Here is a 25,421-nt window from a genome sequence, read left to right on the forward strand (position 1 = left end):
CTGGGGAGTCTTAGCATAACATTAGCACGCTTGATCCATTTTCGTTTACACAGATCTTAAATTTCAGCAGTGTTTTATAATATTCATAGTAGCTGATCTGCACATATTTTGTTAAATTTGTTCCAAGTTACTGCAAACAGAATTGATTTCTCAGCTCGACATTTAGATTCCTCATTTTAAGTGTAGAAACCTAGGAATGGGGACACATCCAAGTTAGTTTCTGCAGAATTGTTTATTTCTTAAGAGTCACAAGGACATCAGCTCTGGAGAGGGACTCAGCCCCAATCCCCTTCAGAACTGGATGTGGTGACCACCGCAGTCATCAGCTGGCCCCCTCGGAAGTGCCCCACCAAGGGCTTCCAACTGGGATCCTGTTGGAAGGGGTAGCCAAGTTCACTTCTCCTTCCTTCTTTTTAATCAGTACAACTTAATAACTCATGGTGGCAGTAAATACTTGAGGAGAGTAATTAGAATTTGTAAGTCAGAGCAGATCAGGGCAACTGCTTTCATTATAAAGCTGATTTTGCTTTTGACAAATAGATATGGCAAAGTGTGTGTACGAAATATGCCTAAATCCAAGCTCTGTTTAAGGGTTTCAAAAACAATTTATGTAGATCCAGGAACACCTGTACATTTACATCATCTTTATTTTTTTAAGCCTTTTTATTCCATAATGCTTTGGGAAAAAATGTTTTATACTAATTTTTTTTTTTCTAAAGCAGAACCGATAAAGCTCAAGGCATACAACGCTGAAAACTATATTCAGCTCTGTCTCCTGCACATGCAAAGCAACTGAAAAGGAGCTTGGTTAAATTACATGTATCACACACTCACCTGGCTCTGAGCTGATTCTGCCCAGGCACTAGGAACACAAAGCATGCAAAGGGTGTGTGTGAGCAGCTCCTCCCAGAGCACAGACCTTAGCACAAGGTCACTAAGAAAAGCCAAAGAGCCAGGACCACCACACAGGGAAAGGCTGGCTAGGAGTCCAGGTTGCAAACCCAAGAAAGAGATGGAAGACGGTAGGTACAAGGACTATCATGGCTAAGAACAACCTCTAGCAATCATAGGCTTGGTGTGTACATAAGTCTTCCCAGTCTAACTGTCCTTACTGATCAACTAGGGTGCCACCTCTGTATCCCTGCCTGTATTCTGAGTCATGCTGACCGTCCTAGGAAGTCCTGTCCTCCCAGGCCAGGCCTACGGAGATTCCCTGTGGACAGACACAGCTTGAAGGCGATGAAACACAGAGGGAAACAGACTGCATGTTATGTAGCAGCAGGCAGGTGTCACTGGTAAGAGGGGAATGGGGAGGTAGGCTCCACCTGCCAGTCAACTGTCATGAAGGAAATTTACTACTATATTCTCTTTGCACATAAGACTTCCCAGGTTTAAAAACAAAAACAAAAACAGACTAAACAAAACACACATCTAGCCAGGTGTGGTGATACTTGCCTTTAATTCCAACACTTCTAGGTCCTGATGAGTTCTAGGCCAGCAAGGGCTATAGAGTAACACTGTCTAAAACAAATTCTAAAAAGCCCCTTTAGATCTAGCCTACCTGCTATGCGCCTCTGGCCCTACTCGGAGCCCACCATCCCACATGAGCACCACAGCACCTTAGAAGGTAGGTGCTATTAGCCCAGTAAGCTGACTGGGGGAAGCTGAGACAGGTCAAGTAACTTCCTGAAGGCTTAACTCCCCACCAGGAAGTCATAAGCTAGGACTGCCTGACTTCAAAGCCCAGTTAGTATCTGTTAGTGTCAAGTGGTTGCTTTGAATTTGCAGGAACCTCAGCCTGGAAGAGAACTCTGGCCACAGTGGCCTGCATAGCAATGCAGAGTCTTCCTTTGTGTCTCCTCACTGAAAGGTCTGTGATTTTTAACACCTTACTTCCAACAGCCCAGGAGACTAGAATACTCTGACCTCCTGAGCCCTCCCATCCTGCATCTGTCTTACCTTGTCAGGGTTCCCCTTCAACCAGTACTGGAGAAATTCTCTGTGCTATGGTTTGGAAGTGTCCCCAAAGGCCCACTGTTAAAGGCCTGGCTGGCTGGCTGTGCTGCTACAGAGTGACGGAACTGTTAAGAGCCCAGTGGAAGGAGACGGTACCAGCAGCACAGCAGTCCATGTATCCCTTTCAGGGACTCACCCCACCCCACCCCGAGCCCTTTCTAGTTTCAACTTGGCATTCCACTTTCTTGAGACCTTTCTGTGCACTTTCTCCTACTCTCTCCTGTGCCACTGAACTAAGATATTTTTTCCTTCCTTTGTCTTCATAGCTTCCTGCTCTGCTTTCATAAACATCCACTCCTTTTGAGAAGCCTTTGCCTTCAACTGGTCACTTTTCAGAACAGGAGTCTCCAGTCCCAGGTCTTTTAATTCTGGTTGCCCGTGTTCTAGAGGCTGGACACTTCTAAGAGCTGACATTTGCTTTTAGGTATCAGACGGGGTGGAGTGGAGCTCAGTAGTATAGGGCATGCCTAGCTCAGGGAAGACCCATGTCTTAGACTCTAGTCCCTCTGCTGTTCCAGAAGCCATGGCTGGAGATCCTGAACCTTGACTAAACCAGGACAGATAAGCACTCCCAGTCCATATTCCTTTCCTCTGGTCTTGCCAGCAGCATGTGGCTATGCTGGAGAAAGTCTAGGAAACCGTGGAAGAATGTCATCAAATGTGATGGACCATGAGACAGCCAAAGGAACTAGCAGCTGCTGGGAATCACACCTCTGGATAGCCACACATCCTCCACCGCTAGCACTCCATCTTGTCCCAGGATGTTCTTACACCCACACATCTAGAAACCCTCTAGGCTCCTGACACGTCGCACACAGGAGGGAGGTGAAGTGTGATGTTTCTCATGCAGAGTATCAGCTCCTCCAATCTCTGCCCCATCTGTATTTGTCCTTTCAAAGGCACCTGGAATCTTTCATTTCCAGTTCAGGTGTCAACTTCTAGTTACCCACCCTTCATAGGTACTTAGCTCTCTCCCAGTCTGCTCACCAAGTGTTGCTGAGAGCTGCTGATGTGTTCTTGGCTTACCCCATGTGATGTCTCTATTATCATTTCAGTAGCATTTAGAGAAAAACATTTATCTTCCACCATTCTAATCTACTGAAAGCTCCAACTTTCAGATTTTACAAAGATTTTGTCAAGCAAGAGGCACAGGTCAAGAATAAAAAGGGCTTAAAGGAAGTTGCTATGGTGTTGTAAACTACCTGCCCTGTGAAGTTTCTTTTTGTAAATTTTTATGTGTTTGGTATTTTGTCTGCATGTGTATCTGTGGATACAATACTCTCAAAGGCATTAGATTCCCTTGGAATGAGGCTCCAGATGGTTGTGAGCTCTCATAGGGGGTGTAGGGAATTGAACCTTGGTCCATCTGGAGGAGCAGTTGGTGCTCTTAAGCACTAAGCCATTGTTCCAGCCTCTATCTTAAGCTTCTTTACAGTCTATAACTGTGGAATATCGACTGTCCAAACTGTGTGTGTGTGTAAGGTGTGCTAATGTATGTGTAGGTATGCTTGCATGGAGGTCAGAAGTCTGTATTAAACCTATGTCAATTGCATTTGATGCTAAAGTCTCTTTTATTCACCTGATTTAACTATTATCTCCAGAGTCGGCTAACCTAGGCCTAGTCTTAGAAGCTCCTAGCCTTCTTACAATCTTATCTAGGTCTACAATGTTTTCAGCCTCTGCGACGTGGGGCTGACTAAGCTCAGCCCTTCTTGTTCTTTCTGAACTCTGGCTGGCTGGTTCAAGTCAGTTGCTCTGACTCAAAGGCTTTCCAAATTGAGTGATTCAATCTGGCTTCTCTTTCTTGGCCTCTCCTGAATTGCTCTTCTTGGCTCTTACTAACTTTGGCAACATGTTCTAATTCTGGCTCCTTCTCATTCTCTGGCTCCTTTTGTCTTCACCAGTGTCTAGCTTGTTCTCTCTCTGCGACCTCTATTAACTGTCCCAGTAAAACTGCTTCCTTTTTTCCCTACACTATTCTCCTAAGTAGCCTTAGGAGACGTCACTTTCAGACATGGATGCTTCTTTCTATAAACTAACTTTACTTAAGGGAGTGTCTGTATTATAGAGAGAGGAATTAAAGGTGTATGCTAAGGGTATGTCTGTATTATAGCCAGAGTAGTTGTGCTGTTGGATTAAAATCCTTCTACATCTCTCCTTCATTTTTTAAAACTGGCCAGCAAGCCTCAGGGATCCACTTACCTTCACCTCACAATCCCTACTGCCCCAGCACCATGATTACAGGTGCTCTCCGACATACTCAGCTTCTTACACGGGTTCAGGGGAACCGAAACCCAGATCTTATGCTTGTTCAGCAAACCCTTTGCCCACAAAGCCATCTCCCAACTCTATTAGCATCTCTGAGCTTTCTTATAGGTCAGATGTTGATGCTAAGATCAACCTTGTAGGGCTACAGAGGCTATGATGCAGAGCAGTCATGTGTGCTGTACACACAGCAGCAGTATCATAGTTATAAAGAAGTTAAAAACCTCTCTCAATCAATGACCCTTTGCTGTGACAGTGTAATGATTTCTCCTGCATTTGAGGCAAAAGCACGGCACAGGGACAGACAGTACATAATGCTCGCTAATCAACTATTCTGTTACTGGTTTACAGAGTACCATGATAATTTTACAACATATTCCTCCTACTTGAAGAAAATGTTTATTATTGTAAGCACCATGCCTGTATATCCAGCCAATCGTGTACACTTTGTGCTGACTATCTTTGGATTACACCAAGAAGCCACCCTGAGTGTCTGACCCTCGTTATCTATGTGTGAGTGCATGCTGTGCTGTCCATCTCTGAAACACACTCTTATGGTTGTGTGACACGACTGTATTTCAAACAGGGCTTGGTAAACAGCTCAGCAGTAGAGCCCTTGACCCAGAAAGCACAACACTCTAGGTTCAGTCCCCAGTACCAAAAAAGGAAAGAATGAAGGCACAAAGAAGAGATTGGTGCAAGAGGGAAGGCTGCTAGAGGACACCCTTGCAGAGGAGTCCACTAGAATTCGGGGCACACTTCTCGGATCCTTTTTAGATAGAAGGCACTGAGCAGTAAGGAACTGAATGAAGTGTAATCTTCACACTTCAAGGCAGAATGTGACCAGAGAAAATGACAACAAGGAGAGCCAGTTGGCCACAAGGTTCTGCTCTTACCTTTCTTGGTCTTACAGGGACCACACTCAGGGTGAATCTCCTGCAAGGGAAGGGACACCACCTTGGCCAGCCCAGCATTCAGCATGTACTGGTACAGACGCTTGAATGTCCTTTCACACAGCCCCTGCAAAACATAAGCCCACGGGTACTGCTAAGTTAAGGCACTGGGGAATCCCAGCACTGCAGAAACACTAGTTTCCAGGATGACAATTACCAATTGACAGTAACTGAAGAAATGCCACAGGTACTAATGAGATTGCCAAGCTGCACTCGAGGAGCTGAACAAAGTATGGAGCAGCACAGACACCCTGCTGTGACTACAAAGAGGGGAAAGAGATGTGCTGAGAGACCCTGCAACAGTAGATAGGGTAGAGTAAGACTGGTAGGGGCAGAGCTAAGAGAAGACTGTCCACCAAGACTTCCATACTGCTTTTAAAATCCAAGTGTATGCATGAATCATTAACAGAGTCTTCCCAAAGGCAGTAGAGAAAAATAAATAAATAAAAGTCACCTAAGGAGTCAGAGAGACGGGTCAGTAGGTAAAGGTATTTGCCACCAAGCCAGAGCACCCGGGTTCCATCCCAAGACTCTCACAATAAATGAGAGATCAACTTCAGCAAGTTGTCATTTGATGCAGCTTCTCAGGCACCAGCCAGGGAGACGTGATCAAACACCTCTGTAGCTAGCAGGGCATGTGGTCCTCAGGGGACTATAGGTCTATACATTCCCTGGCAGACCCTTGAACAGCACAGGTGAAGGTCAGCTGCTGCCTGCTATCTGTCACACGTATGTCACTCTTCTCTGATGCTGTTGACAACAAAGTTTTAAAATCTATACCGCATAAAATGTCCTGCCCCCAGCCAATCTACTACTAGCCTTTGTTGCCACCTGGCTGTACAACCCATGGGCAAGCAAAGTATGAACTGGTGAAGAGAAGGCACTCATTATTCAGCACTGCTCCGAGTCTTGGGACTGCTTGGCACACTTGAGGCAGAGACAGCAAATGCCTGTGAGTCTCAGCACAATCTGCAGCCCACTCAAAGGAGCCAGCACTTTCACCGTTGGGCTACAGAACATATGGTTATCCAAGAAACCCAGATGAATCCCATCTGGCTCCTTCAAACAGGAAGGTTTGTACACGGGGCCTTTTGTTAATTTAGCTGAGCCTGTCAGCTAGAAAGAGCCTTTGGAAACCCATCCATCAAGTCCTACCCCGAGCATATGGTGCTGAGCTCTGGAACATCCAGAATGAGGGAAGATGATGTGGAATGCCTTCAGGGGACCTACGCATTCTGTCCAGCAGAGAGAACAGCAGGAGCCCCAAGACCAGCACCCACTTCAGCTACAGGTTAGTGTGGTTGGCTCTCCTTGGAATCTACCGCCAGCTGCAGACTAGACATCTCTAAGAGAACACCCAGAAAGCCTTCCTGCTCCACAAATCTCAGGCTCGGGCCACAGAGTGCCCCTCCTCACCCACACTCTGCTCTTGGCTCACAGAACACACAGCAGTCCAGCATGAATCCCAGAGCCCAGCCTGCTGTCACATTCTAGTCTACCTGAGGGTCAGCCACTCAAACTAAAAGCCTGAGTTGTATCTGCAGACATTCTGTCAGTCCTCTTACATCCTGGGTCACCACTCAACACTGTGTCACTTTCTAAATACATCTCAAATTCAAAGTGCAGTGGTGGCCTGCAGGCCATGACCCAGCCTATGCTCTCCTTCTCTTGGTGCCTCGTGCCACCACTGGTTCTTCCTGGGCTTCTCCATGCAGCCACTGATACAGGTACTACCCAAGGCTTCTAGACTCTAAGTCTTAGACTTCTAGTCTAAGCCAGGCCATCAAAAACCCCCTCATCTTTTGTCACCTTCACCCACCACCTCACACAATCACCGCTAGCTTCTAAGAGCCCTATCTCTTCTGAGAACTGCTGTCAGGTGTAAGCAGTCTAGGGCTACATCTCCCACTGTGCATTCATCCTCTAGCCCTCCCGATGACAGGACCCTGTGACCAGGACTGCCTGCCATCTTCACCCACTTCTGCCACCTTGATCCAGTTCTAACTCTAAACACTCACTGAGCCATGTGCTCAAAGATACAATGTTCTGAACAGTGGGGCCGTAGTCCTAACTTGAACAAGACTATCGCTTCCTGTTCCTCAAGGAGGGGTTCAGCAGTGTCCCAGTTCCTAGAGAATACACAGGAACAGAGAACATAAAAGAACAAAGGGGCAGACATTGGCTTTCTTCAGCCTGTAGCAACTTTTCTCACTTCTATTTAAGTCTCCTGAAATGTTTTTTTCTTCCTTTTTTTGATTTCCCATTTTTTGATCAACTGAGACAGAGAAATACACTTCTATCCCAAACTTCAGGGTATTCGGGACAGCAAAGGCATTGATTCTGCCAGGATCTGGGAGGTAACAGGAAGCTGAGGGACTTGATGGAGCTGGTCACTTCCAGCTGGTTGCCATCATGAGCATCAGTGGGGCCAGGCCTACCTAAACTCTCATAGATAAACTTCTATCTGAAATCTCAAGGTGAAAAAACAAAACCACCAGGACAGTTTACTGCCCGAGATAGGGAAGCAATGGTTCTTATGACAGGAAGAGGCCTTCCTGTACACAATGAAATCAAAGACTAGCACAGCACAGGCGACTCTTGCTGGCTGTTCTGCTAGGTGTAATCAGAGACCTTCAGGAACTAATTACTGCCCAAATTCTGACGTGCAGATTCCAGCTTCATGGTTTAGCATCCAGGGTGGTCGGTCTCTTCTCCATGTCTAACACGGGCTCTTGGCTAACATTCCACTGAGAACTATCCCTGGCAGCCAGGCAGCAGGGTCACCGTGAGCTTGCTTCCTCTCACACTAACCCCCTCATAGCTGCCACTCCTGGGCCTGAGACGGAACAGGTCAGCAATTGCTTTTTCCTCCCTGTTACTTCAGCATAAAACCATTAGGAGTAAAATTACAAGTTTCACGATGAAAGAAAATCTAAATGTCAATGAACTCTGACAGTGGGTCTGAGAGCAAACCCGAGAGGGAATGAAGTCAGCCAAGGGTAAGAATATCAATGAAAAACAGCATTTTCTCACTGTGAAGAAGAAAAGGCCAGGGCTGGGGATATAGCCCAGTGGTAAAATGCTTAGTAGGCATGAGGTTTTAATGTTCAATTCCATTCTTAGCACTACAAAAAGAAAAAAGAAAAGAAAAGGTCATTTGCTGGGCTCTGGATCGGGCTGCGAGTCTTCAGTGAATCCCTTTCTAACCTCTCTAGGTTAGATGCCGCTTGCAGCTGCTCACCTGGGCCCTGCCTCAAGAACTTACCAGTTCCTCCCTCAGCTTGCCCAGAGTCTCAATCTGGTTGCTCCGTGTGCTCAGCATCATAGACAGCTTTTCCATGAGGATGTCATACTTGCTCCTCCTGCAAGAAACACCAGCCTGTCACCTGCTGGAGTCTAGCACTGAAGACCACCTGATCTTTAGAGATGACAATTCGTGTCCAAAGTTATGCTAGCAGTGTATAAACCAGACTCCAGAGCAGACACATCAATGCAACGATCTCTAACCGCCTCACCTTTTGATAGCACTTTAAAGGTTAGGGGCCTCTCAAGTTCTGCCTTCGGTGACACTTGGCCAAGAGTGGCGTGCCGACATGATGAAGGCTTTCCAAAACCCAGGTCTAAGGCTCGAAGCCTTTGTATGTCTGCTGCACTCCCTTCCCTCCGCCAAGCCCTCTCCTATTTCTACTCCTGGCTTCCCTGGTGTGACTGACCCGATCAATGCCCACTTCCTTTGTAGCATGAAGCTGGTGTATCTTGATAAATGTTTCTGAGATTGTGGCTTTCAAGGAAGCTAATGCCCATGTAGCCTGTGTCTGTGGAAGGGTGTGAGGCAGCATGGCTTGACTCCTTGTCCAAGGGGAAGAGAAAACACATGCATGGTACCCCAGTGAGGACAAGAATAAAGAAGAGATGGGTACTGCCCTTGGCTCTGGCACTTGGGAAGCATTGTCATGGCCACTTTACACAAGAGGAAATAGCAGTTTAGAGGTACAGGCACTCTGCCCAAGAAAGACGTAAAGGTAAAACAGAGGCGCTGACATACCCCCGGCACTCTCTCCTGTGGCTCAAATGCTGCCCTATGCATCCTCTCCAACCCTTCTGCTATCTAGGCTCCTGGTAAGTCCCAGGCCTCTGCTTGAGTAGGTCTTTGTTGCTGTTTTGGTTTTTGATACAGTCTCACTCTGTATCCAAGCTGGCATCAAATTCAGGATCTTCATGCCTTAGCCTTTCAAGTACTAGGATAACAGGTATGTGCCACCATGCTAGGCCAGTCACAGTTTGGCAATATACTTACTTCACTAATGTACAGTATGAGCCATTAAAATGTAAAATTGTAAAACATGATTCTCTCCAAAACACAGGCTGAGATGGCAGAGTTGGCAAGGTGGACTTGTGACATACATTCTGACAGTGTACAGGTGTGAAGGCACGCAGAATAACAGATGCCTGACAGGAATACAGGCATGAATTTTACTGGATGCCTAGTCTATAGTCTGCACCCGGTATCTACCTTATGTCAAGTCACACGTACTGCACTGAGTGTTAAAATCTGAAGTTACACTTACTCTGGAGTGCACACTTGCCTCTCTAGAGTGCATCTAGCCAAGGAGGGGAAAAAGCAGGTTCTGCCAATCAGCTAGAGGAGAGTCAGTTATGGTCTAGGGATGTGTCTGTCTGCTTTCCTGTTTTCCAAATGCCTCTTGGTACTGCCCACCTCTACCACAGAGTACTGGCGACCAAACTTAAGCATTTGAAGCTTATGCAACTTAGGGCTGCTTTTCTAGGTCTTGCTTGGCTATTACCTATCCTGGCTTTCACTTTTCTTATAAAGACTAGGCAGGCAGTACAACCCTTCCCCGTGTGCCCTTTCCAGGTTAATTACTCATTCCAACTGTAAAGAAGAATGAGAAAAAACGTGTTTGCTCACTCCCAGATTCTCTGGTCCTTAGAAGGGAAAATGTGTGGTGGTTTGGATAGGTGACCCTTATAGACTCATATGTTAGGGAGTGGCAATAGAAGGTATGCCTTGTTGGAATAGGTGTGGCCTGGTTGGAGGAGGTGTGTCATGGTGGAGGTGGCTTTCAGATCTCATATATGCTCAAGCCTAATCAGTAAGTCTCCTTCTGCTGCCTGCAGATTAAGATGTAGTACTCTTGGCTCCTTCTCCAGGACTGGCTACATACTGCTGTTTTCCTGCCACGACAATAATAAACTAAACCTTTGAACTGTAAGCCAGCCTTCCCAAAATATTTTCCTTTATAAGAATTGTTGTGGTCATGGTGCCTCTTCACAGCAATAGAAACCCTAAGACAATGTATTTGTTCTCACCAGCACTGTATACCAGTGAGACTATGATACCCAGCTAAAATGGCACCTTTCCATATTTTGACCATTTCTTATAACCCCACTGTGTGACCATATAGGGTAATTATTAGACTGTATGACTGAAATACATTCAATCTGAGATTGACAAAAATTCAACAACTTTGCCACTGTACCCTATCAAATTAGGTTTACTTCAAATTTCCTTCACTCTTCAACAAAATGTTAATTAACAGTTCCTATCATTGGGTAGTATTTTTCTTTCCTTTTTGTATAATTGCTAGGATTTCTAAATGAGCAAAATATACTTTCATCAGAAACACATATAAAATATTTTTTAAAAAAGCTTTAGCTTTTGGCCTCTGAGAATCTTAAAAGCACACGTAGTTACAACAGAAAAGTAACTAAGTATTTTCTCCCAGCCATACCTGTCCACATGAAACCGGTTAAGGAGTAGGAGGATGGAGTGTTGCTGGGCTCCAGTAGGTAATCGGATCACATGTGACTGCATTGTAATGAGCCCATTCTTGTTCAAAATTTTCCTGTGATAATGAAGCTTCCCAGCGTCAACCCTGCAGGAGAAGAGAGTGGTTACTTCACTTTTTTACTGGCAGCTTTATCCTTAAAATGTAGTTTCTCACTTGCACATGAATACAAGCATACACACTGCTTAGCCTGATAGCTTTAAGAGAAAAGTCACGAGAGGTAATGGCCTGAAACAAAAAGCCATGCCTTGGGGAAGACACAGCAGCAGGCCTTTGCATTTAGAGTGTAGTAAAAATGGCTGTGTAAATTAAAGTGACAACACTAGCCTAGCTCTTACTTGAAAGCGGTGGTGTGAAGGTCTCGCTGCAGCTCTCCTTGCCACCTGGATCGACCTAAGCGCTCCAGAATGCAGTAGGAGAAATCGGGAAGCTTCAGATCAGGGTCCCCCTCTAGGCCTATCAAGGCCCGGTACCGCATGTCCTGGGAAGCCACAATGATGAGCTTCTTACCCCACCTGCAAGCCACAATGCAATGCAGAATCAGTAAGTAAGGAAACCAAGGCACAAGAACCAGGGCCCTTTGTCATTTCATGAATGTCATGTCTGAGACATTCACAGAACCCCAGTTCTGCTTCACAAGTTCAGAGTCAGAACTGCTATAAGCTGACAGATAAGGCTATGCTTTCTTCCTGGCTCAACACACCAAGATACATTCATACGCCTCACCATCATAGAACTGACTATGCACACCTTTCAGTAGTCTGCCTTCTATCTACAAGGGCCTCCATCTTCACACAGCTTCATAGTTACTGTGTGGCTGTGGTTCTCATGGACTTTAGATAATTTCTGATCCCAGAGTCAGATCTCAGTTCAGCTGTCAGAACTGTATCAGAACTGTCAGGCCTTCCAGAAGATGTTATTCCCATCCCAACCACACCCAGATTCTTCAGAGTACTTAGTACTCTTGGCAACAGCCTTTATAATACTGTCTGTCTTCTTAAGTACTGTCACTGGAGGCAAGTTGTGACTTTGTTCACCTGGTGTAAACACAGCAGAGAAACAAACTAGAACAGAAGTTGGTATCAGGAAGAGGGCACTGTTGAGATGAACTTGACCATGAAGCTGCTATGCCTTGGACTGTTTTGAGGAAAATGGTGGAGGATTTTAGAGTTGTGGGCAGAATAGCTCTTGAGTGCTCTGAGTTTAATGAGCTGCTGTGGGAACCTGGAAGACAAGGCAAATAGCAATCCAGCCAATGGAGGCCTGACTTGTGAATTTCATAGGGAAGCCAAGATTATTGAGGCCATTCATATGATATTTGGATTAGGAGGCTGTGGAAGTAAAACCTTTGGTTTACCAGGACAACAGATGCTGGTTAACTGGTGCTGAGAATAAGCTATGATTTTAAGTAAGAAACCAACATCACTCAGGCAAAATCTTTTGGGGAGTTCTTTTCAGAGCAAACACACAGAAGAAGCAGTCCAGAGGGGGCCAAGGCTGCATCCCAAGCTGGAAGCTGACATCAATGTCTAAGAGTCTTCCACATGGTATTGTTTTAGAAGGCATGAGGAGGTCATGGAGAGCAGCTGAGGCTTTGTACTGTGGCAGAGCTAGAGTCTCCTTAAAAAGAGGCCTAGAGAGGCCACCAGTGAAGTTGTAGCCTCAGATGCACTAGAATGCTGAGGACAGAGGTCACAGACTTAAGCTGGCACACATGACACACTCAGAATCTCTGAAAAGGAAGGAGACCATTGGTGAAGTTGCAGTCTCAAGTAGAGTACTTTAGGGGCTGGAGAAACAACTCAATGGTTAAAAGCTCTTGCTGCTCTCACAGAAGATCTGAGCTTTGAGTTCCCAGCATCCTTTTGAAACTCCAGGGTATGTGATGCCCTCTTTTGATCTCCACCAACACCAGCTTTGTGTGTGTGTGTACACACTTTAGTTATTTTTTTAAAGAGTATGGTTTTCTGTGCTGGGGTGTCTGGGTCCATAGTATGTGTAATGTTTAATTTTTAATTTCAAGTGTCAATTTGACAGGGTTAGTTAGTAGCTAGAACATTATTGAAACACACCTTTGAAAGTGTCTATGAGGGCTTTTTTTGGGGATTAACTAAGTGGAGAAGACTTGCCCTGAACACTGTGGGCTGTACCATCCCCCAGGCATCCTGAATAAAAAGAAACAAGGAGAAAGCCAGTTGAGCACCAGCATCCATCTGTCTCATGATTTGTCAAGACGTGCACAGCCTCATACTCCTACAATGCATTCCTGAACATGAGGCACAAGCTGTACCCTCTTAAACCATGAGACAAAATAAATTCTTGCTAAGCGATTCTCTGCAAGGTCCTCTATCCCAGCAGTGACAAAGGCAGCTAACTCACTGTGTATCATCACACTACAGCCAACCCTCGCCTCTCGCTGCCTGGCCTATACCTGTGCTCTGAGCTGCTTTGTTCAGACCTTGGCCCAACCTCAGAGAGACCCAGCCCTCACTCACTGCTCGGCTCCAAGTGACTGAACTGGAGGACTGCCCTCTTCCGGATGAAAGTGACACCAAGGATTTACAGAGGCATGGCTTTTCATCCCTCTCCTCTGAAGCCACTTTGGCTCCTTTCTGTTCTGCTGTTTCCTAACATCTGGTCCTGAGGTCTCAGCAGCGCAAGTACTCTTTGCTTAGTCACAGTTTTCTATGCTCCTGCACCTACTGGATGATTTTGTTTCTCCAAGCAAACAACAGGAAAGAGGCTGTCTTTGTAACATGTGTGGTATAGCATGTGCCAAGTCTATACAGTCCATCCTGAAAGACTTAGACCTAAGCCTTTTCCTGCTGAAAACAGGCTTACTAAGAGAAACTTCAAGAGGCCAGCTGCGTAAATGACTGCAAACACAGGAACAGGCTTGTTTCTTACTCAATCTTGTTCCTCCTGTCAATACCTACCCTTTATTATAATCAGGCCAGCAGCTGTGTTAAGGACTGACTGCCATACCACCCTGGATGCTCCCAATTTCATCTGCATTAAGATTGCCCAGTCACTGGTCCCATGACTCCTGATACTGCACATTATTTTGTGACTGTGGCCATCATTTTGGTGAACAGATGCTGAACAGAGTATATGTTGCCAGGACAAATAAGTAAAAAACAATAATCTACCTTTAAAAAGTTCATAAGGGAAAAGCCAAAAAATGAACAAGCACATCATGGGATCTAACTCCAGACAGAATAGCTCTGGGCAGAAAGCTTCGGCAAAAGCATCAGTGGTCAGCAGTGGGAGCACAGCATGGAAACCTCTGGAGCCATCAGGGAGGCAGGTGGGAAGGAGAAGGGCAAGAAAGCAGGCTCTGCCCATTGACAGGGCAGGCTAGCTCTGGAAGACCAGAGGTGGCATGGCTGGTATGAAATGGCAGCAACCAGACAGTTAAGAGAGGTTCACAAGGTCAGCATGGCCGGAAACTCTCAATTTGATGCCTCAACTTCTAACCCAAGTAGGATGGCCTAACAGGAGAAGTAAACTACATGTGCTAACTCTGCCAAGCACCTGTGTGACTTAGAAGTTCAGTGTGAGCACAAAGAAGAGACTCTACCAGTGGGAAGCTGGTGGTCTCCTGGTAAGGGAAGAATGCTGCCAACAAACATGGAAAGTGACTTTGGCACAATTCAATGGCCTTGCTGCAAATGGTCTAATTTTGGAGACCCAAATGCCCTTAACTGTTCACCATGTCACGCTTTTCTCACAGTTAACTAACTGATAGTGCCTGGGCAGCCAAGATACTTAGTGAGGGGTGCGGATAAAGCTGGGATAGGTGCTGGGGTGAGGGCAGAACATTCTAAGCACACAGAACAGCACACACCTTTCCCTTCAGAAACAAGGGGGCCTGACAGGTTCCACATGAATTACAGGGAAAATAACCACTTGAGGGTGGCTAAGTGAGAGAGCTTGGCAGGCAGGGACAAGGACACAAGGGGCCGCTGGGCCATAGTGAACAGAACAGGTGGCAAATGAGAACAAGATCACTGGTGTGGAAGATGAGTGGCTGGCACCCAGCTTACCTGAAGGAAACTGTGCCCTATGCTGCTTATAAGAACCAGTCTTTCATAAAGACAAATTGTGTGGGTTTTTTAAGAGCTACTGGAAATCCATGTTTCTAGATGCTAGCAATGAAGTAATCTCTAAAATAAATACAACTTCAGTCTGGGCAAAGTTTGCCTGAGGGTGAGACGTGGCTAGTTCAAAACCCTGGCTGTGAGCAACTCAAAGACCATGCATCCATCACATCTCCATCTCAGGAAAACCTCCAGTCATTATACGAGGTAGAGGAGAGACCACACCAGTATGGTAAAGAGACTTCTGCATTACTGGAGACAAATTTAGAAAGGTAAGTCAGCAGGACATGACTGACAACTGAGTGTAGACATCTCAGAGAGAGGCAGCCTAGGAAGAGACCTAAGTTCCTGACTTAGCAGCCTGGTTCATGAGAATGCCTCTGCACAGGACAAAGATGAGAGGGGGAAGCAGGTTTGAGATGGAGGAAAACGACCACCAGGACATATGAGGGGCTCATAACTGAAACACTACATGAGACACCTGGGGGAAGCTAACACTTGACAGGGTGGGAGGAACAGGGAACTCACCAAAAAGCTGAGGAGGATCAGGAAAAAAACAAAAATACAGGAAGTTCAGGGGGCAATGCTCCATCTCAGGGATTAAGGGCTTGCTGACTGGGATCTTAAAAGTTAAAGTGTCAGACAGGAGTCAGATCTCCAGGAAGCAGAAGTAAAAGGGAGGGGAAGAGGGACACAGAAAACCTGGTGTCTCCTCCAAGAATTACCTGCTGAAGGCTTCTACCATTGTACATCGAGGCTGCAAACACTTGCTCCTGATGCTACTGGTGATGTCCTTTCTCTCCTTAAAGTATCGGCAGGAGCCCTGGATGCCATCCTTGTTCTCTAAGATCATGTGAATGGGGTAGACATCCTCCAGAGTGACCGGGTCCCTCCTCGACTCCAAAATCCCAGTTTCCAAGTCGATTTCTTCATACCTAGGGAGGAAAATACACACGTTAAAGACTCCAACCCCGCTTCAGCAATGACATGCACCTGGCATCTTCTGCCAAGTTCCAAAGAGACCAGAGGTAAGACCAGGGAAGGTTACTCAGTCTTGTCTCTCACAAGTGCAGCCGTTTTCTTAAGACAGTTATTCTCTGCAGCCTGGACTGCTCCTGCATCAGCTTCCGGAGTACGAGGACTACAAGCCAGCACCACCATGCCTGGCCTACAGTCATCCTGACAAGCAGGTTTTTGCCTTTCTGTTGAGATAGGGTCTCCTGGGCAAGCTTGAGCTGGATACATAGCCAAGAATGATCTTGAAGCCTTGATCCTCCTGCTTTACCTTCTGCATGCTGGAATCACAGGTGGAATTCCACCATACCTGCTTTATACAGTTCTAAGACTTAAATCCATGGAGCTATATATACCTCCAGCCCAGGTTTTTATCTATTTCAGAAAAGAAAAGGAAAGAAAAGAAAAACAAAACTCCTTTCTAGGATCCAAACACATCCACAATCAGAGACTGGATCCACCCTGCTGGCCAGAGCCTTTTTCTTTCCCTCCAGATCAAGTTTCTGGTCTCTAGATCACCAAGGATGTCCTCCTCTGACAGCCTTCTCTCTTTAGTCATCTCTCCAGTTCCCTTATCCACTTTTATGGTTTTGATATTTGCCTGCATGCAAACAATTCTCATCTTTGAAGGCCTAGGCTTGTGTTTTGTTTTGTGGTTGTGGGATGGAACTTGGGAGCCTTGCCCACACTAGCCAAGCCATAGATATCCCAAGCCCCTTGGTTCCTCTTCCTCCCCCTCCCCTCCCCCAACAATTCAATGTCTTCTGCAGTCTACCAAGCATCTCAAATTCCATGAGCTCAAAGAGGCCTGTCTCTCCCCCCTGCCCCCCAACCCCCAGCAAATCCCTGGAGCCAAGCACACTGGCTCAGCTGCCTCTTATCAGCCGGCATCTATGAGTTTCCTTCTTTCAGCGGGTGAATCAAGGTAAGGTACTGTTTGCCTTTGGAGCCTGGCTAGCGTCCTTCTCTAGTGTAACTGAGACGCCACATCTGTACTTTTAAAATTTGTAGAAAACTGTTGTCCCTTCTGTGAACTTTGTCCTATATAACCATCAATTTCCCAGCACACACTGTGGCCTGCTCTTTCCTTCTCCACCCACACTTTAATCTTGGTTGAAGGTGCAGTCTCCTCTATCCAGCCTTGAAATGTAGGTGTAGTTTCAGGAGGTGTCCAATCACAACACTCTCCTGGGGATGATCTCTTCATTACCAAGTGCCCAGAATGATTCACAAACGTCTAGCCCAGCCCCTCCCCCTGGCTGCTTTACCCACCAGCATTCTCTCCTTACTAAACAGAACCTCTTATACTCAAAGGAGACTGGAGATGCAGTTAGCAACTCCCCTAGACTCACCCAATGCTCTTCCCCACCAACTCTGGGGAGGGGATTAGTGTTCATTCAGGTTGTTTCAGCAGCAGACACCAAGTACACAGACTTTCACTTCTGTCTTTCCACACTCCATAGCACCAGACACCAAATTCTCTGGACTGTCTTACTAACATGCTTTTTTTTTTTCTTATTTGTAATTAATTAATTAACTAGGTATTTCAAGAATGAGGTTCTCTGTGTAGCCCTGGCTGTCCTGCTCACTCTGTAGACCTGGCTGGCCTCAACCTCAAAGATCGCCTGCCTCTGCCCAAAGTCATGTGCTGCCATCACGATTAGACTGTCTTTTTTTTGGGGGGGTGGGGGTGGCAGGGGGGAATTCGAGGCAGGGTTTCTCTGTATAGCCCTGGCTGTCCTGGAACTCACTCTGTAGACCAGGCTGGCCTCGAACTCAAAACTGCACCTGCCTCTGCCTCCCAAGTGGGATTAAAGGCGTGCATCACCACTGCCTTTTAATAATCACCATATAACTGGAGCTGGCCTTGATTTCAGACCCTCCTGCTGGAGTCTGCCTGCAGGGAGTACAGGTGTGTGCTACTAGGCCAGGCTACCTGGGATGTCTTGATCCTATGCTTTCTTTATTCCCATCCCCACCAGGATAAACCAGTCCCTGACTGGTTGTGACTCTCAGCTTCACTGTCACCAGCCTCACTCCCCCTCCGGAGACTTCCCTCTGTCTTTATAGTAAAGGACAGCTTCATCAAGTGGACTAGATGATCACAGGTTCTTTCTCAGACAGTTTAGTCAAGGGCAGAGTAGATCCTGGACCTAAATTTCCTGGAATCCTAGTGGATGCCCACTTCACCCCCTGAGCCTCCTCTTCAGGGTGTTGTAAAACTTTCCACGCTCCCTGCTTCCAAGCGTACTCTTCAGGCGCACGCAGTTCACTTCTCTCCCGTTAAGCTATTCTACTTGGTGTTGCTTGTTCAGAGCACTCTGCCAAGTGGCCGCCTAAATCTAAACTTATCTGGTTCATTATTACCTCTAGAACCTCCTCTGACCTTCATAATATAGCTTAAGAGTTCCAACTTGCAGGGCATGGTAGGGCATGCCTGTAACCCAAGTGCTAGAGTGCAGAGGCAAGCGGGTATGATATGAAATCACACTGAACTGTATTGTCAGCTCTTTCTTCTTTTTTTTTTCTTTTTTTCTCTTTTCTTTTTTTTTTTTGGTTTTTCGAGACAGGGTTTCTCTGTGTAGCCTTGGCCTCGAACTCAGAAATCCGCCTGCCTCTGCCTCGCAAGTGCTGGGATTAAAGGCGTGTAACACCAAGACCAGCTCGTCAGCCCTTTCTTAACAAAAACTTGTACAGGGGAGTAAGGGGTGGGCTGAGGCTAAGGGCAGAGCATGCAAGGAGCTGGATTCTGCTCCTGGAGAAGGACAGATAGGAGAAGGGAAAAGTGCATTTAGCAATCCCTGAATCCTGTACTTAACCTAAGGTTAATCCCTTAACCTCTCGGCGTCAGTTTCCTCCTCTGTAAAATGAAAAGACAATAGTGTCTCGCTCAGTGTCGCGGAACTGAGTTCTGTCGCTTCCAGAACTGGGTCTTGGAACCCACCTATGGGAAGCGCCCAGTCCACCTCGGCTACTCTTTCACTGCTATTCGGGGCTATGCAGACCTCCAGTGAGCTGCCTTAGCTTTCGGAACGAACGCTCCCTAAAGGTCCCTGAAGGACCTCACCTAGTCCCACTTTTTAACCACTTTCCTACTCCCGTCCTATCACCCAACTTAAAGGAACTCTTTAGACTCGCTCCTTTAACACACTGGGAAACAGTTCCGTCACAGCGGATACCCCATCCCCCAGCTCATCTACTCCGGCCTGCTAGGGCGCAGAGCTCAGGTTTGCTCGCCTCCCGCGCCCATCCCCCACGTCCCACGGTCCCCGTTCTGCATCGCACCATCCTGCCCCGCTCCAGGCTCTCAGCCCTCGCCCCACCCCTGGTGGCTGACCGGTCTTGGAGCTGCAGGTCAGGTCTCTCTCGCGGCTCCTCGTAGAAACTGATGCCCGGGTGCGTGGCTAAAGCCCGCCACAAAAACTCCTGCGTGTAGGGTTCCAGAGGCAATGGGAAGGCAGGCGAGCGGGATTCCAGGCGGCTCCACAGCGCGGGCAGGCACAGGCCGTCGAGCCCCTCCAGGGCCACCTCGTCCAACAACGACTCGAGCGCGTCCATGGCCGCTTCAGTTAGCAGCGCCCGGGGCGCCTGCGCACCTCGCCGCCGAGGCCAGGGCCCAATGCGCCTGCGTACAGCGATCCGAGGCCTAGGGAGGACTGATGGGGAGTCCCAGCGCTCCGCCGTGACGTCACGCTACCCGAGGGCGGGCTCAATGATCAGAGTTCCTCCTCCATTGGTCCGGAACCCCGTAGTAACCAGGGGAACTGCAAACACTGTCAGGGCCGCTTCCGGTTCGGGAGGCCGGAACCGCCGCCTCTAGGGATGGACGGTTAGTGTCCGTGGGCCCCGCCGGGAGGTTGGGCGGCCGTCCCTCATCCCTCGGAGGTGTCTCAGGGAGGAACGCCTAGCCACAGGGACCCCGGCCCAGGATGGTGTCCAGCCTGAGGGGAAGGTTCTGGCGGTGCGGGATGGGGACCACGGCTGGGAGTGGTTTTGTAGGAGTCCCTCTCTCAGACTTAGGGAGGGGGGACGGGGAAGAGATTGGCGCGGGGGAGGCGTGAGGAGGATTGCGGGGGTCCTGGGATGGGCGATGGGAATGTCGAAGTTGGTTGGCGGTAAGCGTGTCCCTTGGGAGTACGTTTGTCAGCTCCTGGCATCAGGAGTGGAGGGAAAGGGCTGGGAAGAGTTTTATGTGCTTCGGTATTGTTGATAACTCACGTGAACTGAGTACTGTTCGGTGCCAGGGTTTCTGTAGCTACTGACAAGTGCAAACGTTTCACAGCAGTCCTTTGGGATAGTCACTTATTTTACAGGCGAGGGAGCTGAGGCTCAGACAAGGCAGGCCACTTTGCCTGGCCAAAGTCAAATAGCTAATCAAGAGACAGCATGAGTAAGACTCCTGGACGATGGGAGTTTAAAATCTGAAAAAAAAAAATATTTTAGAAGCCTTCCATTCCAGAGCTTGCCAGTGCACATGTCTACGGGAGCAAGTTTGGTGGGCTGTGACTGATAAACCAGTTGCCAATCTGTACAGAAGCAGATTGTTTTTAGGAGCAAGTCTCAAACTATGATAGCCAGTTAGTTAGTCAGTCGTAAGGCTAAAGGCAGCCTGGTTAGAATCACTGTGGACACTCAGGCGCTCCCTGGGAATAGCTGTTCTGATATCCAGCTTTTCAGATGGGAACACTGATGTCTGAGGAGACTGGAAGGGTCTGTGCTGCTTCACAGTTCATTACTGCCCCTTCCTTCTGCATTGCTGTGAAAGCCAGTGGATGTAGCATGGAAAGACATGTTACCATCGAATGTGTTACATCTGCTTAAAGGGTGCCTTTGTCCTTTGTCCTCGAGGCACTATAAAAAAATGCGTTTTATCAGTTTGCCCTGTCCTGCTGTCGAACAGTGGTTCTTAAAATCTAGGAGTCCTTGGACTCCTTTAAGCCTTTCCTTTACAAGACCTTTAAGCAATATAAGTGTGTATTATATCTGTGATGCTGCCACATAAATGCAAAATTTCAAGACATTTATTCACTTAGAACGAACCTCAGGCCAAGAGCGGTGGTGCATGCCTCTTCCCCAGCCCTCAGGACATCTCTGTGAGGATGACCTCTTCTACAAAGTGAGTGCCAGGTCAGCCAAAGCTAAGCTACTTGGGGAGGCCCTGTCTCTAAACAAACAAGAAACAGGAAACTCTTACTCCTGAACTTAGATCTTTTAAGTGAAGATAGCTGTGTGTACCCCTCCTCCAAATAGGAAAAAAAAAAAAAAAAAGTAATAGCTTTCTATTTCCTCTCTCCCTTTCTTTCCCTTCTTGATTTTGTGATTTTGTTTTGTTTTGGGACAGGGTCTAATGTAACTCAGTCTAGTTTCAAACTTGCTGTGTAGACAAGGATGAATCGGAGTTCCCGATCCTCGTGCCTTAGCCTCCTGGGTGCTGGGATTACATGCAAATGCTGTCATGCCATTTAACTGGCTTTCTCCTTTTCTTTCCTTTTACCTTTTTTTTTTTCCCCTTCCCTTTGGTTTTTCAAGACAGGGTTTCTCTGTGTAGCCCTGGCTGTCCAGGACTCTGTCCTCACTCTGTAGACCAGGCTGGCCTCAAACTCAGAAATCCTCCTGCTTCTGCCTCCCAAATGCTGGGATTAAAGGTGTGTACCACCACTGCCCGGCTTTCCTTCTGTTTTAGGGCTAGGGATTAAACCCCTGATCTCACTTGTTCTAGGCAATTGCCCCAGGCTGAGCTGTATACCAAGTGGCTGTCCCACCCCTTTTAAGACAAAGTGTCAGTAAATTGCTTGGACTAGCTTTGAACTTTTGAACCTCTTGCTTCAGGCTCCTGATTACAATTATTGGCATGATAACTATACATGGCTTATTTTACATTTTCTCCAATCTCCATGTCTAGCTTAATAGGAAATATGTAAGCCAGATGCATGTGGGGACTGCATGCCTGTTATCCCAGCATGTGGAGGCTGAGGCTTCCAGGCCAGTTTGACCTACATAGTGAGATCTTGTCTCAGAGAGCCAACAGGAGGAAGCTGACCTCCTGTACTCTAGGATCCTAACTTCTACAAGAGCTATGCTATTTTGGCTAATGAATTTGAACAGATGGTCCCATACATAAGTGGATGGGGAAATGAATGGCACTACCTCTTCAGATAGCTGTAGACACTTTGGCAGTACATCAAAACTTAGCAAGTGACAGTTTCTAGAAGGTTAATCATAATGAGGTTAGTGAACTTGGGACTCGTATAATCAATTCCATTTGTCTGTCATGCCCTTTGATCTATGGGCTATTTTCCCCATATTCAATTTTATAGCTTCGGCTATTGGTCATTTGGAAAAAGCTGGCTCAGTAACATTCAAATCCTCTAGATGGTGACATTAGAAATTATCTGGTATCAAAGAAAGAAAGGGAGAACAAGAAAAAATTACTTAGGAGTTTCACACCTGTAATCCTGGCACTTGGGAGCCAGAGACAGGAAAAGCCCAAGTTTGAGGCCATCCTGGGTTACAGAGAAAGTAAAAAATTTTTTTATCTCAAAAGACCCAGAATAATGAGTCATATTATTACTGTCACCATCGTCTCTGTTTTGTAAGAAAGAGATTAAACCCCTGGAAAGCACAAAGCACTGACAGCACCTTGCTATGTCCCTTCCCTTCCCTTGAAAACTGGTTTTATCATTGGCAACAAATAGTCGTTTCCCTGGTGACAGGCTCATTCCATTTGTGTCTGAGAAAATAGCTGCCAAATCCTCAAATCAAGAGAGTCAATTTGTGTCTTGTTTATAAAAGTAAAAATGATATTCTCTACAAGATACTATTAGTGCATCTGGTAACTTCCATCATTTCCTGGTGCTTCTGGGACGAACTGTTGTTCTTGACTTGTAACAGAATTTCTTGATGCATACTTCCTTTTTTTTTCACATGAAATATTAAAATGATACATTTGGGCCGAGAGTTTAGAAAATAATTATTTGCTGTTTTTGAGACAGAGCCTCATTATGCAACTCTGGCTGTCCTGGAAGCTCATTATGTAGACCAACCTGACCTTGAACTCACAGAGATATTCTTATTTGTGCCTCTTAAATGCTGGGATTAAAAGTGTGTACAGCGTCACCTGGCTAATGGGTGAAAATTATCCTGCATTTGTTTGCTTGTGTCACAAAGTACGTATCAGTAAGGAAACAGCCATTTATACTGTTTGAAACTGTGGCTTGGATTCCGGCTAAAGGCATCTTTGCTTATTTTTGTTTTGCCCTGTCAGTCAGAATGCAGCACAGAAGTTGCAGTGTTGTGGTGAAATCACTTTGCATTCGTAGCCCCTCCATTGCCCAGGATCTGTGGACACACGTTGAGATGACTCGTTACAGGATGTTTTGAGAAGTGACTTGGTCACTTCTGCTGCCTCCGCACCTCTGCACTCCTAGAGCATGATTATAGCCGCAGAGGAATCTGCATTTTAAGCTAGGATGCATGAGGAGTACTTTAGGAAAGTATTTGCCCTAAGATTAGACTTAACCTTAAGACATTCTCTTTTCCAATCTAATTTTTATTTTGTTTAAATGTGTAAGGGCCTGTGTGTCCTGGCGTGCTCGTGGGACCACCATGAAGGTCAGGGATCCAAGACGCTCACTATGTAGCTAGCCATGGCTGGCCCTAAGTTCACTATGTAGACCAAGTTAGCTTCAACTTGCCTGCCTCTGCCTCCCTCGTGCTGTTGTACCTGGAATTTTTGGTTGTTTTGTTTTGTTTTGTTTTTTCGAGACAGGGTTTCTCTATATTGCCCTGGCTGTCCTGAAACTCACTCTGTAGACGAGGCTGGCCTCAAACTCAGAAATTCGCCTGCCTCTGCCTCCCAAGTGCTGGGATTAAAGGCGTGCACCGCCACCACCCGGCTGTACCTGGAATTTTTACACCTAATCATTATAGACCTGTGTCTGATCTGTTGTTGAAGAGCAGCATGTTGTAAGTGAATTGTGATTCTAGCCAACTAGGTAAGCCAGTGGCCTGATTAGAAAACCATTTGCTTCCTGAACCCATAGTTTAAATGTCTAACAAGTCTCCCCAAGCTGGGCTGTGCTTTATTCTGCAGTTTGCCCTGCCTTCTTTTATCTGGCCTGTGGGTTTGGTTGAGGCTGTCCTGTTTTGTTAGTTTAGGTGATGCTCCTAGATTTGGTCTAAGTAGCTCTCGACTGCCATCTCAACTGTGCCATCTCTGAGTCTGTTTTTCTGTCAATGAGATGCATATGATGGTGAAATATTTCTAGACCAGGTGTGGGGATGCACACTATAATCTCAGCGGAATTGTGAGTTCAAGCCTAGGCTAATAGTGCCCTACCACCCATTCCCATCCCCCACCTCTGTCTCTAACAAGGAAAACAAAGAATTCGTAGTGGTAGCTGGTGGGATTGGTGCCTGCAGATGGACAGACTACTTGCACACTGTTGCTGAAGAGAACGGGCATTCTCTCTTCCACTTTACCTTCCCCTTCTCCCTCTCCCTCTCTCCCTAAGATTAGGTCTCCTGTAGTCTATTCTGACCTGGAACTAGAATTGTAAGGGAAGATGACCTTGAACCCCTGATCCACCAGCAGTCTCCAACACATCTTTGTAACTAGTGTACTCTTTGTTCAGAAGAAATTTGTTTCCTGTTTTTGTTTTGTTTGTTTTTAATGCTCATGAAGGTAAATGGCCTTGCAAGCAAGCATCCTCTGCCTATGAAAATGCTCGTCTTTGTATTAAAGTCAAAATTTCTCCAGTGAGATGGTTAAGGAAAAAAAACAATTGTTCTCGGTCTTTGGGGGACATGATAATTAGAGAACAGCTAACCCCATCAGTGCCATTAGGAAGGATTTTAAAGTTGGTTCATTTGTCTTTGCTGCCCTGGAAGCAAATATTCAACATTTCCCCTGTTGATACCAATCGTTTGCTTAGCAAACTTTCTTAAAGATTAATAATGTCAAGTTGAAATTTTGCCTAGCTTGTCTAGATGATCCCAAAAATCAGAGCAGGCAGTGATGAGCCAGGAGGCTCTCCTGTGAGCGCACTGCCAGTCACCGGGGCAGGAGTTCGGGTCTTGTGTGGGTGCCCGGTTCCTAGGGATGTTTCTGTTTTTCTTGTTAATTAAAGCAAGCATGAGATCACCAGAAGACTGGTCTGCAGCTGGCAAAATAAATATGTGCCTTCTGTGCCGCGTGTCTGCTCTCTTCTTTGCTTCCTGCTTCTTTCAGGTGCCTTTTCTCTTATATCCCAGTATTTACTCTA

At 46.6% G+C, this 25,421-nt stretch overlaps 2 protein-coding genes across 9 annotated transcripts in view; one reads left to right on the top strand and one right to left on the bottom strand.

Moving 5' to 3' along the window:
* Gtf3c1 (general transcription factor III C 1) overlaps positions 1 to 19,727 on the bottom strand; it is a 66,735-nt gene extending 47,008 nt beyond the window's left edge. The window contains exons 1-6 of the mRNA NM_207239.1: positions 19,496 to 19,727; positions 15,870 to 16,079; positions 11,383 to 11,559; positions 10,988 to 11,131; positions 8,500 to 8,596; positions 5,178 to 5,301 (exon numbers count right to left, since the gene is read on the bottom strand). Coding sequence (NP_997122.1) covers positions 5,178 to 5,301; positions 8,500 to 8,596; positions 10,988 to 11,131; positions 11,383 to 11,559; positions 15,870 to 16,079; positions 19,496 to 19,716 — 973 coding nt within the window. The 5' untranslated portion in view covers positions 19,717 to 19,727. The remainder of the gene's footprint in view (positions 1 to 5,177; positions 5,302 to 8,499; positions 8,597 to 10,987; positions 11,132 to 11,382; positions 11,560 to 15,869; positions 16,080 to 19,495) is intronic.
* Positions 19,728 to 19,893: 166 nt separating this feature from the next.
* Positions 19,894 to 25,421, top strand: part of D430042O09Rik (RIKEN cDNA D430042O09 gene) — a 166,941-nt gene continuing 161,413 nt past the window's right edge. For 2 of the 8 annotated variants that reach the window (NM_001081022.2, NM_001358287.1), the window contains exon 1: positions 19,909 to 19,987. In NM_001081022.2, coding sequence (NP_001074491.1) covers positions 19,981 to 19,987 — 7 coding nt within the window. In that variant the 5' untranslated portion in view covers positions 19,909 to 19,980. The other 6 variants (XM_017322207.1, XM_011241774.2, XM_011241771.3 and 3 more) reach the window with 5 other exon arrangements.

Source organism: Mus musculus, chromosome 7 (assembly GCF_000001635.26).
Source record: "Mus musculus strain C57BL/6J chromosome 7, GRCm38.p6 C57BL/6J".
Classification (NCBI taxonomy): Eukaryota; Metazoa; Chordata; class Mammalia; order Rodentia; family Muridae; genus Mus; species Mus musculus.